The following is a 15219-nucleotide window of genomic DNA, read 5'->3' on the forward strand; positions in this document are numbered from 1 at the left end:
CCGCGGTCCCCAGCAGAGCATGGGACCGAGAAGACCTGGAACCTTTGTGTTCCTCTGAGCGCTCCCCAATACATGTCCTCGTCCACCCCGGGGACCTCTACCTGCACCTTCCACAGAACCGTTTGCCCCGACTCAACATGGCGTTAGAATCCCACAAGACACCTTTGTCTTTAGGTCCCAACTGGAGGCTTTACCCCGCCTATTCGTCGCAGAGATCACCGCCCAAGGTCCGATGCCCGCCTAGCCCCTCGACGCGTCCCAGCGGGGCTCCCTTTTCAAAATGGCAGTAGCCCCCCGGCTGTTTGGGGGGCTCTGTTTCCGTTTCCGGGGACAGAAGCCGGAAGTAGCATTTATGGGGACTTTTCCTATCCCCAGCTGCGATGACTGTGAGAGGAGGGTGAACGGCCATGGCGGCGGTGGCAGAGAGTCCGGCGGCTGCGGCTGCGGCCGAGGACCGAGAGCCACAGCGTAAAGCGGTGCCGGGCCTGGAGAGCCAGCGGCGCCAGATCGAGAACGGCGAGAATGGGCGAGGGCATCCGCTGCGGGCGGGCGAAAGCTGGTGAGGCGGAGCTGCGAATGGAGCCTCGGCTAGGGGGACGATGGAGGCGTTGGGGAAGGTGGGGGACGGGGCGGCGAAGGTCCGCAGGAGAGGTGCCGTGGGGCGGAGTGGCCTGTGAGACTGAGGACAAGAGACGCGGGGAAGTGCCTTGTCTGTGAAAGAGGCGGGGCCGGGCCTGTGTGGTGGAGCCTGCGGCCTGAGAACCGGATTGTTGTGGAGAGGCAGGGGGTCGGATATATATTTTTTAAACATCTTTATTGGATTAAAATTGCTTTACAATGGTGTGTTAGTTTCTGCTGTATTACAAAGTGCATCACCTATACGTATATATATATCCCCATATCTCTTCCCTCTTGCGTCACCCTCCCACGCTCCCTATCCCACCACTCTAGGTGGACACAAAGCACCGAGCTGATCTCCCTGTGCCATGCGGCTGCTTCCCACTAGCTATCTATTTTACGTTTGGTAGTGTATATATGTCCATGCCACTCTCCCACTTCGTCCCAGCTTACCCTTCTCCCTCCCCGTGTCCTCAAGTCCATTCTCTATGTCTGCGTCTTTATTTCTGTCCTGCCCCTAGGTTCTTCATGACCACTTTTTTGTTTGTTTATTTTTTGGATTCCATATATATGTGTTAGCATACGGTATTTGTTTTTCTCTTTCTGGCTTCATTGTGTATGACAGACTCTAGGTCCATCCACCTCACTACAGATAACTCAGTTTCATTTCTTTTTATGGCTGAGTAATATTCCATTGTATATATGTGCCACATCTTCTTTATCCATTCATCTGTCGATGGACACTTAGGTTGCTTCCATGTCCTGGCTATTGTAAGTAGAGCTGCAGTGAACATTGGGGCGCATGTGCTTTTTTGAATTATGGCTTTCTCTGGGTATATGCCCAGTAGTGGGATTGCTGGGTTGTATGGTAGTTCTATTTTTAGTTTTTTAAGGAACCTCCATACTGTTCTCCATAGTGGCTGTATCAATTTACATTCAGGGGGGCGGATCTTGAGAAGAAAGGGCCACGGCGGCGGGGTCAGGGTCGCGTGGTGGAACTGAGAACCTGGGAAGGAGGTTTTCTCAGCAACAGAGCGGGGCAGCGTGGTCTGCGCGACGTAACGTAGCATTTGGGGGCGGCCCGCGGTGCTCCGCCGCGCCTGACAACGGAGGCGAGGCGGGTGATGTCAGGCGGAAGAGCGAAATCGGAGCCGAAAGGCTGAGGGGGGAGGGGAGTCGGAGCCTCCGTGACGGAGGGAGCTGGAGCCTGGGAACGAGGCTTGTGACGTAGGCCGAGGGGCGTGTCCTGGGGCAGAGGAAAGACTGCAGAGGGGAGGTGGTACCTTGTGAAGCAGAAAATGGCGCCTGCGAATGAGCAAAGTTTGTGACGCGGCGAGGTTTTTGCCTCTGGCCGAGCCCTTCTTCCCAGGACGGGAGAAAGTGCAGGTGATTGGCACGGGAGGGGCCTTCGATGTTACATTTGTTTTGTTTTGTAATGCTTTGTTTTTGTAATCAGGAACAAATAGCTTTTTAAAATGTCAACGCGTATCTTGATAAATCGGCTTGTTTAATTGATTTCTTTGCTAACCAGTGCTTGAAATGTACTGTTCCTGGGTTCATTTTATTTCTCGCCGAGTTGTATCTCGTTTTTTAAGTTGTGAAATACGTAAGACCTGTAAAGATTATATGAAACGTTTACGTAGCCCAGGTTGATGGACATTCTATAAAAATAAACGGCCTGTGCTCTTCAAAAATTTCAAGGTCGTGAGAGACAAAGGATGAAGAACTGTTCCAGACTGAAGAAATTAACGGGATTTAACGAGTCATGATAACTAAATGCAAAGTGTGATCCTGGGTTGGATCCCGGAGCAGAAAAAATAAATTATTTAAAAATAAGTTTTTTCTCATAAAATGAATTTTCTCTCTTTTACTGTAAAAGATATGAATGGGGAAATTGGTAAAATTTTACTAAGGTCTGAAGATTAGCTATTAGTACTGCTAATTCCTTGCTTTTGATAATTGTATTTTGAGTATGAAAGGGAATATCTTTGTTTTTAGGAAATACATGTCGAAATATTTAGGGGTAAAGAACCATCGTGTAAGCAAGCTTACTCTGAAATCGTTGAAAGAATGGCATATATAAAAACGTATTTAAAGAAATAATCGAGCAAATGGGTAAAATTTTAAATTTGGAGAATCTGGATGAAGGGCACGCGGGAATTCTTTGTATTATTTTTGCTATTTTTCTGAGTCTATTTCAAAGTTAAAAATTTAAAGAATAATAAAAAAATTTGTGAATTAATCACCTAGGTTAAGATTCAGACCGTTACCTTAAGAAATCCTTCTGTGCCCCTCCCAGATGAAGATCATCCCTCTCCCTGCCAGGGGAAGTTATTACCCTGAATTTTTAATTTCGTTAACGTTTCCCCACCATTGTATGCATCCCTAAATAGTATTTGTGGTCTAAGCTTTCATTTTATTGAGGATATATATGAAATCAGACTGGATGCACATGGTGTGCCCTTTGCATCATGTCAGGTGGGTACTCTGTATTCACATGACGTCATTGGTGATGTTAGCCTTGATCACTTGGTGAAGGTATCTGCTGGGTTTCTCCACTGTGCAGGTACTATTTTCCTCTTTCCGTACACAGTAATTCTTTTTAAAAATAATTTATGTCCATCCTTTCCTCAAAATGTTTTAACAGTCTTCCTATTTTATTCAATGTAACTGCTAAAATTCTTACAATGACTTGCAAGGCTTTAGGATTGCGAGGCTGGTCCCTGGCTCTGATCTTCTCCCATGCTCTTCTGATTTCCCTCCCCCTCACTTTCCCCATCCGGCCATGTTGGACTCTTGCTGTTCCTCGAACGCCTCAAGCATGCTCTCACCTGAGAGCCTTTAGGAGTGAGGTTTGCTCATTTTACAGAGTTATTTAATCACAGTACTAGCGAAATACATATTCCTGTTACTGGAGAGACAAGTTGAGATTCCCCAAATCGGAAATATGGAACTGAGCAGTTTGTTTTACCATTACACTATAGCTCTCCAGCAAGGCAAAACCTCAATCCATCCTGAGAATAAACAATAACAGGAACGTTTTTATAGCCCACTTGGAGGTGTTCAGAAGGGCGGGGGGGGCCTTTGGTTTCTGCCCCATCCTACCTTTACAGCCTTGTGACAATACCCTTTAAAATTATCCCACCAGTACCAGCTTTCCTCTTGGGGTGCTGAAAATGTTTTGGAAGTAGATAGAGGTTGTGGTTGCACAATGCTGAATGTACTAAATGCCATTGAATTGTTCACTTTTTAAATGGTTAATTTTATGTCATGTGAATAAAAAATTATGCTCTGTCAATAAAAAAAATTTATCCCATCGATGTTGGTTCAGTGAAGCCAGTTTATCTCTGCTTTTGTGGATAATATGCAGCATTTTTCCTTAGCTCCATTTTTTAATGCTTATCTAGAGCAGAGCACCTCAAGATTCTTTAATTTGCTGTCTATTTTATAGGGGTTTGCTGCAGTGGTCAGGAAATTTGTGCTTATAAAGCATTTCAAAGTCATGGACTAACCCCAAATCATATACCTAATATCCATATTAATATTTGCACCTTCTGTCTTTTGTCAGCTGGCAGATTTGGGTGGGGGCATTTAATTAATTTGGCCATCTAAATTGATTTAATTTCTAGGAGAAGCTTAAATTTTAAGAGAAAATTCAAATCTGTGATAGTTTAGCTTCCTTGGCAAATTTTCGAGGATGAACCATCTAAAACAAATCTGGGATAGCTGGAGTCTCTAGGTCTGTGCAGGGTGGGGATAGTTTCCTAACAGAGGTAAGCAAGCATGAGGTTCTCTTTGCTCAGGTTAAGGAAGGTGGGTGGCTGGGTTCAGTATTGCAGAATCGACTGTGATGTGTGAAGGGGAAGCAACGTCTCACTGGAGCTTAAGAGACTAGCCTAGAAATGTTGAGGGTTTTCTGTCAATGGAGAAGTCTGCACAGCACGGGGAACCGTTACCTTTAATGAAGACCCTAGAACTAAACCGACTGAAATTTTCACACGTTTGGTTGGCGATTGCTGCTATAGCTCTTACACAAGGTAAATATGCTTTGGCCACTGGATCTAATGAAAGACTGAAAAAAACAATAGGCCTCTGACAATTCCCCTCTAATTGAGTCGGCACCCTTAGTACCTGTTCAGACTTTTTGTGAACCAAAAAGGGAAAGGAGTTTGTGAGTCTAGCGTCCTGGAGGGGGGAGCTTTTGGTAGACAGTTACTGTACTAGTCTTTGTTGCTTGAACATTATGCTTTTTAGCTTGAAAACTATGCAGTTATTGAAAGATATTTATATTAGTATATCTAATTATATATAATTAATAACTAATCTAGGAAGATAAACTTTCTTTTTGGTTTGTCATTTTTAAAAATATCAAGTTTGAAAAATGAAAGCTTTTCTGAAATTTTCAAGTTAATTAAAATTGGGGGAATTTTGGATAAACCTAATGATGCTATTATCATTCCTTTTATAGGGCAAAGGAGCAGATCTTTGTGGTATCTCCCAGAGATAGTTTAGACAGAAAAGAACATCTTAACAGTGTTATTATTCTGACTTTGGCCTGAATTTGTGAAAGACAAAGGAAGAATAGTTGTTTTTTAACAAGATATAAATTGAAGTAAAGACAAGAAATATTTATAGTCAACCTCGTAAAACACAGTGATAAATAACAAAGATTATTAGGAGCTTAACTTTTTTTTAAAGCAAGAATTCTTTTTTAAAAATGAGCTAAGGAGATGTCAGAAGGTACCAAGAGTTAACAGTAATTTGGTGACAGAAAAAGGAACTTCCAGTCTGGGCATAAATTAATGTAGTCATTTTACACAAAAAGGCCCAAATTCTAATTTTTCTCCTTTGGTACATTATTCATGTAACAATTTATAGAAAGGATTTATTTATATGCCTGCCTTCTTATTTGTGTTTGTAGGCTTATACAGATATATAAATAATAAATTTAGAACAATGTAATAGCACATTTACCATCTGAATAAGCTAACAACCTTTTAATAAAACAAGTAGGAAACCATCTCTTAGTTTACATCCATATTTCTATTTCTCTGTAATTATTATACCTAGTGTAATGATTAACCAGAATAACCAATATTTTCTCCAGACACAAGAGAAATCTAGAGGACAGACAATATTTTTAGTAATTTCTTTCCATAAGCACATATTTCATATCATTTTAACAAATTTGAGGAAACACAAACATAAATGACTTTAGGAAGATCCATTTTATTTCTGTATACTAGCAACAAGACATTAGAAAGTTAAAATTTGAAAGATACCATTTACAGTAGCAACCAAAAAAAATTGAAGTGTAGGAGTAAATAACAATGTGGTGCTTTTTCATTAGACAATGACAACTCTGTCATGACTGCCACCTGAGCTGACAGATTATGAGCCATCCCAATTCAGAGATGTTAAAAAAGTTTTTGTGTCTTTGAATTGAAAAAACATGCTAGTGATACTTTGTGAAAATTTATGTAAAACTTCAGTCTTCTATGATGGCTTTAGAAATCCAGGTTGTAGCCAGGTCTGGAGGTTTTGCTTACCACTCTAAAAAGTGATTTTAATGTTAATCTTCCTTAAAAATCTGCTTTTAAAAAAACCCACTGAGCTGTGGCTCCTTTTGCTTCGAAGGTCCCATTAACAATAAATTAGCTTTACTGAGTAACCTCATAGACCATCAATGGAGGCAATTAAAACCTTGAAGGGGAGGTGAAGGTACAGTGGCAGAGGGTAAGGTCCGCAATGGGGTTTTCTAGATGAGTGATGGGAAGTGTCTGTGGCTTGAGCCACTGGAGTGTGGAGGGTGTGTGTTTCTGGCATGAATGAAGTACGGGGTCTGTGGGGGTCACTGCAACCCCCAAAATAAATAACTGAATAAAAAACAACCCACAGAAAAGTTTGCCTATTTGGGCAACATGTGACTATTCCAGGGTTTTTCTATCTCCCCATCCCCCTACCTTTCTGATCCTTTTTTAAACAAAGAAAAGTTGCCATTTTAAGGAATCCAATTTATAGAGTTAAATCGCTGGAAAACTGTTACGTATTTTTTATCAGTTTTGTAATTTTTTTAAAAAGTGTTTATTTGAGGCTGTTAAATACTTGGGACAGCCTTTTATGTGTCAACAATTCCATAGCAGGGACTTCCCTGGTGGTCCAGTGATTAAGATTCCGCACTTCCACTGCAGCGGGCAAGGTTCGATCCCTGGTCTGGGAACTAAGATCTTGCATGCCACGGGTGGGCGCAGCCAAAAAAAAAAGAAAAAAAAAAAATTCCATAGCAGAGCAGGTTTGTGTTGGAGTTGGAGGGGGGAAGGAGGATTACGTGTACATGAACTTTTTTGTCTAAGCCCTGGGATCAGAACAGTAACAGCTAATGTTCATTTAGCACTTATTATATGTCAAGTATTTTGCAGACTTCAGAATTTCTCATGACATTTTACAAAGGCAGATTTCAACAGTCCTAAATGTTTATCCTAGTAGTGCATATAAAAGTCTCCTTTAAAAGAGAATAGGTCAAACTGCACTTAAAGGTGGTTCAGGTGGTAAATTTTATGTTTTAACCACAGTTTTACATAAAGAGTGAGCTAGTCACCATACACTTAGAAATTTACTCTAAAGCCAAAATAAATCCTAAATAAGAAATTATTTTTAAGATGGCAGTATACAGTTTTTGAAGGAAAACTTTATGATTCCTTTAGCAGTTGAAATTCCTTTTGATTTCTGAGCAGGTTTTCAGAATTTAACAATCCATTTCTTAGCCGAAGATTTTTGTATCCTTCACAAACACTGCACATTTAACAAATGGCTAAGTCTTACAACATTAGCTGCAAGTAAGTTATTTTGAACCTAATTTGACTGTGTTACCCCACAGACTAATACAAGTGAATTATTGTTTATTCCATAATAAAATCTCCTGTTTTCTGGCCCCATGGGTATGGGTATGGGTTTTGGTTTTTTTTTTTGCCGTTATTGAGCACACTTTCTGTTTTTAATCATCAAATCTCTTTTAGTATCCTAAGAAGTTAAGCATTCTATCCAAATCTGGATTTCACTGAATACATTTTGCTTCTAATTTATTTTTATATGATGCTGAAAATTTTTTTAAATGTTGAATTCTGGGAAGAATTTCTTTTTTTAATCGGAAATATAGTTGGCGTATAGTGCTGTATTAGTTTCAGGTGTTCATGAAACTTGTCATCTTGACTTGTAACATGTTGATACTTTTAGTCTAATAACCGTGTGAAGTGGTACCACTAACCCCCAGATAGCCGTGTGACACCCCTGTCACCTGTCTGGTCCAGGTTCCTCGTGGAGCAGCACTGGTACAAGCAGTGGGAAGTATACGTGCAGGGAGGAGACCAGGACCCCAGCACCTTCCCTGGCTGCATCAACAATGCTGAGCTCTTTGAAGGTACCAGGCTTCTGCCTCCCAACATCAGCCAAGCCTGGACTTCTTGTCATCTTTGTCCCCGCAAATGATCATGAGCCCCTTTTCTGTGCTAGGTCATTGGTGAGATGGCCAGAGTGACTCATCACTTTCCTTCCCTGATTGTTCCTCTGCCACCTCCCCCCGCCCTCCTGCAGACCAGGTAAACTGGCGCCTCAAGAAGGGACTGGTGGAAGGTGAGGACTATGTGCTGCTCCCAGCGGCTGCTTGGCATTACCTGGTCAACTGGTATGGTCTAGAGCATGGCCAGCCTCCCATTGAACGCAAGGTATAGTGGGTGGGGAGGGTGCTGGGGGGTGGCTTTTATAGGGCGGGGAGCGTAGGAGGAAGGCCTCCATAGGCCCAGGATGGGTCCAGACCTGTGTGTTCACGTATGCTGTATCCATACACCTGGGTCTGCCCTCTCCTCCTCTCCCAGGTCATTAGATGGTATCTTGCTGTGTCCCCTGCATTTGCTCGCCTGTGTGTGCTCCCCTCACAGAGCCTCGTACGTGTGTCTATGCCATGTGTGTTTGTCTGTGTGGATGTTCCTCTGATCTCAAAGGTCGTCGTTCCTGTGTCCATGTGTGTGTTGGGTGGGTACACCTGTGTGTGCACCCTTCCCTCCTTCCAGGTCGTGGAGCTGTCCAACATCCAGAAGGTTGAAGTGTACCCAGTAGAACTGCTGCTCATCCAGCACAGTGATATGGACACAGCTCACACCGCTCAGTTCAGCCGCACAGATTCTGTTGGTGAGTCTGAGGGTCGCGGAATGAGTTGGCATTCCCAGCCACGGTCACAGCTCGGTGACCTAAGGAATCTGATGCCAAGATGGGTGGATCCTCCAGGGTCCCAGGAAGACCTTGAATGTGCTCCATCACCCTCCACAGACCTAGTTCTGCGCACCGCTCAAGAGCAGTTTCTGGTGAGCCCCCAAGAAGAGACACGGCTGTGGATCAAGAACGCGGAGGGCTCTTTTGAGAGGTTGTGCAACACACGTGTCACAGTGCTTGACGCCGCTCTCAAGACTGGGCAGGTAAGGGTGGGGAGGACTTCTTGGCCCACCACCCGTGCTCAGGTTGGGGGAAGTGAGGGCTAGGTGTCCGTGGACCCTCCATGAATGCCTTTCCTGATCTTTACTCCTCTTCCTCCAACCCAGGTGGTCATCATGGAGACCCGAAACAAGGATGGCACTTGGCCCAGCGCACAGCTGCCCGCCATGTGAGCCCTTGGGGTTTCCAGTCCAGAGTGGGATCCCACAGTAGGCAGAACAACTGAGCCCAAGAGCACATTCCACCCACAAGTAGTAGGTCCTCAGCTGATAAGAGTTTCTCATCCGTCCCAGGAGCAGCGCGTCGGAGGAGGATGAGGACTTCCAGGGCCAGCCGGGCATCTGTGGTCTCACCAATCTGGGCAACACGTGCTTCATGAACTCGGCCCTGCAGGTTGAGCCATTAGGTCTAGGTCTGGCACTGCGCAGGGATGGATTTGAGCGTTGGAGATTGGGGACAGAGCTAGGGGGGTATTGCAGGGCAAGGGGTCAGTTGGAAGCTGGGGCCCCACAGTCTGGCTCGACATGCCCACGTTACTTTCTGAAACGTTAATGCCTCTTCCTTCCACTTGCTCCCTGCTTTCCCTTGTCTTCTCTCCTTCGTCACCACATTCTTCCTTCTCCTGAAATTCTTCTCTCCCCTACTTCCCTGCGCCTTCTCTTTCTTTCCCCTTCCTCCTGTCTCCCTTTCCTCTGTCCCCCACCTTGGTTACCTCTCTCGCCTCTTCATGCACCTGGCCCCTGCCTTCTGCAGTGCCTCAGCAACGTGCCACAGCTCACCAACTACTTCCTCAAAAACCGCTACCTGGAGGAGCTCAACTTCTGCAACCCACTGGGCATGAAGGGGGAGATCGCAGAGGCCTATGCGGACCTGGTGAAGCAGGCGTGGTCCGGCCACCACCGCTCCATCGTGCCCCACGTGTTCAAGGTGTGGCTCAGCCCTGGCCGGTTCCTCTGTGCCCCCACCCCCCAACTCCCTCACGCTCTGACGGCCCTGCCCATCTTCTCAGACCAAGGTCGGCCACTTTGCGTCCCAGTTTCTGGGCTACCAGCAGCATGACTCACAGGAGCTGCTGTCGTTCCTCCTGGATGGGCTGCACGAGGACCTCAATCGTGTTAAGAAGAAGGAATATGTGGAACTGTGCGATGCTGCTGGGAGGCCAGATCAGGTGGGCGCTCCTGGAAGACCCCCATCCTGAGAGCCTCATTAAAGCCACTAGGGCCTCTGCCTCAGGAATTTTCTGGCCTCCCTGGAGTATCCCGCACACCACCATTTTCTATTAAGCTCCTCTTCCCTGACCTCGGTCCCAACCTTGGCTCCAACGCCACATCTGCGCTCACGCCCAACCCAGAGTTAACCCCCACCTGGTCTCCTGCCCCAAATAATCCCCGGCCCCGACAGTGAACGCAGTCTCCAGATAGCCCTCACTGTAACTCTGCCTCTGGACTTTACCGGTGGCCGTAACCTTAACTTTAATCCCATGCACATCCACCCCATACCATGGTTTTCCCCGGCCCCGGGCAAGCCTCACCACCCACCATGGCACTCAACAGGAGGTTGCTCAGGAGGCCTGGCAGAACCACAAACGGCGGAACGATTCTGTGATTGTGGACACTTTCCATGGCCTCTTCAAGTCCACGGTGGTGTGCCCTGATTGTGGCAACGTGTCTGTGACCTTCGACCCCTTCTGCTACCTCAGTGTCCCATTGCCTATGACCCACAAGAGGGTCATGGAGGTCTTCTTTGTCTCCATGGACCCCCGCCGCAAGCCAGAGCAGGTACGGGGGGAATGGGGACAGGGGACGTAATGAGGGACATGTAGTCAGAGTTCGTTTGATTACTCTATCGTACCTCAGGGTTTCCTTCACTAACTCACCACACATCCTTCTGCTCTTTTGTGGATACCGTTCCTCCCTCAGCACCGGCTCGTGGTCCCCAAGAAAGGCAAGATCTCGGATCTGTGTGTGGCTCTGGCCAAACACACTGGTGTCTCGCCAGAAAGGGTGAGGCTCTGCAGATAGAAGGAGGGTGGGATTCAGGGGCAGGGGGGCAGAGAGAGGCAGAAGGGCCTGGGGGAGACCTGGCAGACTGACCGGTCCCCTCTCTGCATCCCATTCTCAGATGATGGTGGCCGATGTTTTCAGTCACCGCTTCTATAAGATCTACCAGCTGGAGGAGTCTCTGAGCAGCATCTTGGACCGAGATGATATCTTCATGTGAGTGAGAGGACGAGGGGAGATGAGGGCTTCTCAGGAACCTCCTCCGTTAACCACCTTCCCTCTCCCTTCCTCGGCCTGATTCACAGGGCACCTGCACAGCTCGGGGCTTCGGCCATGTGCCTTAGTGGGGCAGGGGGCTAGGGGCTGTCAGTGAGTGGGGCGACACATCCTTATACAGGGCGTCCTTGGGTGTTTTCCTCCTTGTTATGTGAGGGAGGCTCCTGTTTCTTTATTTTATTCAGCACTTAACTAGTACCTTGTATGTACCCGATGCTGATCTGCACTCCTTACTCACATTGCATGCCTCAAAAACCAAGTGATTTTTGAAATGGGGAACACTAAGATGCTTTCTGAACATAAGAACATTCAGAGCAAGTTTGAAATCTTTGGGTAACTAAAATAGAAGATGCTTTATGAGTAGAAAAATTTTTGTAAACCAAGCAGTTTAGTTTTCCAAAAAGAAAATGGTTTTAGATCCCTGTGTCACAAAAAATTTTTGTCAACTCCCTCAGTGCGCTGATAACACCAAAGTACTTTATCTAACATCACATAAACAAAGGGCTGTGTAAATCATCCAACAGTTTGTAAAATACAGAACCCTGGGTAACTCTTCGGACCCTTTTAAAAATATTTTCAGGCTGTGAGTGGTGAGTGGCTGGAGCAACTGGGGTAGAATCCTCGAATCCCTCTTGGGTGTCCTGATCAGGCATGACCTGATGTCCATCCCCCACAGATACGAGGTGTCAGGCAGGGCTGCTATTGGCGAGAACTCCAGAGAGGACGTTGTGCTTCCTATCTACCTGCGGGAGCGCACCCCAGCCCGGGACTACAACAATTCTTACTATGGCCTGATGCTCTTTGGGCACCCGCTCCTGGTGTCGGTGCCCCGGGACCGGCTCTCCTGGGACGCCCTGTATCACATCCTGCTGTACCGCCTCTCGTGAGTCTGCTGTTTGGGGTCAGGCAGGGAGGTGGGGTCAGAACTCAGATCCGGGCGTCTAGCTGCTTAGTTGCCACTTCCCGTCTGCATCCAGAAGACAGCTCAAACTTAACATGGCCAGAGAGGAACGTGTAGGCTTTTTTCTTTCTCTAAATTTCTGACTTTGCACCACTTCTCCTAGGTGCTGGGGATACACAGAGGTGAACAAGACAGACAAAATGCAGACTTCATCTTGTACTTAATTGTCTCTTCCTTGGAGAGGCTTGGTTGTTTGTGTTTTTACTGATAGATTTTCATTGTGCTTAAAATCCAGAGTCCTTACCAAGGCAAACAACAGTGCGTTATCTGGCTTCACCTCTCTCTCATGTTGCACTTACAAGTGCTTCTCAGAGGCCTTCCCTGATGGAAATTTACAGCTGATTGTGTGCCTGTTTACCAGTGGCTTATCATACTTAAGATCCACGCTCCTTAACTGTGGCACACAAGATCCTACATTGTCAGGCTGCCTCTTCCCGTGTCCCTCTGGCATCTCCTGAGACCTTCCGGGCTCCTCCTTAAGAACTGTTTGTGTGTGGGTTTACCAGTAGCTTCCCATCATAAGCAAAGTAGGATTCTGGGCTCTGTCCTCCCTGCCCTCGGGTCCCTCCTTGAGAGTCTCCTCTGCTCTGTCGGCAGACGCTATGTGACCAGACCCAGCTCGGATGACGAGGATGATGGGGATGAGAAAGGTGAGGAGGAGAAAGGAGAGAGGATCGGCAAGGATGAGGGTCTGTACAAGCAGTCCCATGGCCTGAGGGAGGGTCAGGGGGTTTGGGGTCGGTCTGACCCACACAGGGTCCACATGGATGTGTATTGCAGCTCAACCCCCTGGGGCTCACACATTTCCACCTCTGACATCCTCTCCTGTCCCAGCAGACCTGGAGGATAAGGACAACCTCCCTAAGGCTGGACATGTGGCTGGGGGCAGCTCCCAAGACCCTGGGCCGGAGCAGGCTGGGCCCAGCTCTGGAGTCGCGGGTGGGAGCCGGGCCCCCGTGGACAACTCCCCTGGACCATCCCACTGGCCCCAGAGAGCACGGCGCAAACACCTCTTCACCCTGCAGACAGTGAATTCCAATGGGACCAGCGACCGCTCGACCTTCAACGAGGATACCCATGGTGTCTCCTTCAGCTGTGAGCCAGGGTTGGGGAGGCGGGAGGGGGGTGTGCTTGGCAGCAGGGCCCATGACCACCTCCCCTCGCCCCCAGCCCAGCCGTACATTGCCATCGACTGGGAGCCAGAGATGAAGAAGCGTTACTATGACGAGGTGGAGGCTGAGGTAAACGAGATCCTGGGGATGGGAGGCACTTTCACCTTGCGCTACACACAAAGTCCATGCTCTTAACCACTCGGTGTGTGTCTTCCACCCCGACTCCTTTTTATCCCCCACAACCCCCATCCTCATACCTGGCTGTCCATTCCCCCAACCTAGGGCTACGTGAAGCATGACTGTGTTGGGTACGTGCTGAAGAAGGCTCCGGTGCGGCTGCAGGAGTGCATCGAGCTCTTCACCACCACTGAGACCCTGGAGAAGGAAAACCCCTGGTGAGGGCCCAGAACAGGGCCTCTGGGGGTGCAGTTGGGTGGGACCACCTCCCCCAGTCCGTCACCACTAAATACACCTCCTTCCCCCTCCCCCTCACTCGAAGCCTTCCTGCCACTCTGGCCACCAACACCCCAAGCCTATTCCTACCTCAGAGCCTTTGCCTGGGCTGTTCCTTCTCCCAGGGTCATTCTTCCTCTAGTTATCTACAGGATTTGACCTCCATTTTGCTCAGGTCTGTGAGCAAATGTTACCTCCTCAGAGAGACCTTCTCTTACTCTTCTGTTAAAAGCCACTCCTCTCCCAGCCATCAGCTCCCTCCATTCCCTCTTTCTAGCTCTGTAACGCCACTTGATGTCACCTCCTAGATCCCCTTTTGCATCGTTTTTTTGTATTTCCTGTTAGAGTGAACCCCTTAAGGGGGAAGACTTTTAAGTTCACTGTGTGTCTCTTCTCACTGATTATAATGGTGTGGGCTGTGCAGTAGATACTCATTAGATCCTTGCAGAATAAACAAAACAGAAAAAGAGAACCAAAAAAGACAAAACCAGTCTAAAAAATAAGAGCGGCATCTCCATGGAGCAGAAAGGGAATAGAAATACAAAGTAGTGCCAAAGGACTCAACAGTAGACCGTCAGTAAATACCTGGCGAGTGAGTCAGTGAATAAAATAGAAGAGAGAAAACTGGAGTGAGAGAGGCAGGCTCTAAAAGAAGACTAGTGTCTCACAGACTGGAAGCCAAACAAAAACACACGCCAGTACAAAAGTGTATACAGTGGGGAGTTGGTGAGTACTTGGTAGGATTTTAACGTGTCAAGAGAGCAAACTAGAGTAACAGGCAGGCTAGGAGTAAGAGCAGCATCTCTGGACGAGACGTGGCCCACGAAGGCCACACGGCACAAAGAGCATGCGGTAGGTGCTCAGAAAGTGTCTGTGTCCTGACTCGGGCTCCATCTCTAGGTACTGCCCCAATTGCAAGCAGCACCAGCTGGCCACCAAGAAGCTGGACCTGTGGATGCTGCCGGAGACGCTCATCATCCACCTGAAGCGCTTTTCCTACACCAAGTTCTCCCGCGAGAAGCTGGATACCCTTGTGGAGTTTCCTATCCGGTCCGGGGCCCGGGGAGGCTGGCTGTGGGGGGAAGGCAGGCAATGGGGAAGGGGGCGCCAGCAGTGTTAACCCTCTCCCCACCCACAGGGACCTGGACTTCTCCAAGTTTGTCATCAAGCCGCAGAACGAGTCGGCCCCAGAGCTGTACAAATATGATCTCATTGCAGTTTCCAACCATTACGGGGGCCTGCGGGATGGACACTGTATGTGCCAGGCTGTGGCAGGGCCGTGTGCTGGGGGGTCAGGATGTCCCCAGTGGGTGTC

The 15219-nt window shown here is 47.5% G+C and overlaps 1 protein-coding gene across 5 annotated transcripts in view; it reads left to right on the forward strand.

The window, feature by feature from the left end:
* Window positions 1–223: 223 nt before the first annotated feature.
* USP11 (ubiquitin specific peptidase 11) overlaps window positions 224–15219 on the forward strand; it is a 52228-nt gene continuing 37232 nt past the window's right edge. For 3 of the 5 annotated variants that reach the window (XM_079911585.1, XM_079911586.1, XM_079911584.1), the window contains exons 1-19: window positions 393–559; window positions 7926–8035; window positions 8209–8339; window positions 8685–8802; window positions 8941–9086; window positions 9210–9271; window positions 9396–9495; window positions 9856–10029; window positions 10112–10270; window positions 10656–10880; window positions 11022–11105; window positions 11224–11318; window positions 12055–12261; window positions 12937–12989; window positions 13177–13434; window positions 13510–13580; window positions 13734–13846; window positions 14805–14954; window positions 15043–15158. In XM_079911585.1, coding sequence (XP_079767711.1) covers window positions 408–559; window positions 7926–8035; window positions 8209–8339; window positions 8685–8802; window positions 8941–9086; window positions 9210–9271; window positions 9396–9495; window positions 9856–10029; window positions 10112–10270; window positions 10656–10880; window positions 11022–11105; window positions 11224–11318; window positions 12055–12261; window positions 12937–12989; window positions 13177–13434; window positions 13510–13580; window positions 13734–13846; window positions 14805–14954; window positions 15043–15158 — 2524 coding nt within the window. In that variant the 5' untranslated portion in view covers window positions 393–407. Of the gene's footprint in view, window positions 560–7925; window positions 8036–8208; window positions 8340–8684; window positions 8803–8940; window positions 9087–9209; window positions 9272–9395; window positions 9496–9855; window positions 10030–10111; window positions 10271–10655; window positions 10881–11021; window positions 11106–11223; window positions 11319–12054; window positions 12262–12936; window positions 12990–13176; window positions 13435–13509; window positions 13581–13733; window positions 13847–14804; window positions 14955–15042; window positions 15159–15219 lie in introns of all 5 variants that reach the window. The other 2 variants (XM_079911588.1, XM_079911587.1) reach the window with 2 other exon arrangements.

The sequence above is a fragment of the Stenella coeruleoalba genome, assembly GCF_951394435.1.
Source record: "Stenella coeruleoalba genome assembly, chromosome: X".
NCBI classification, from domain to species: Eukaryota; Metazoa; Chordata; class Mammalia; order Artiodactyla; family Delphinidae; genus Stenella; species Stenella coeruleoalba.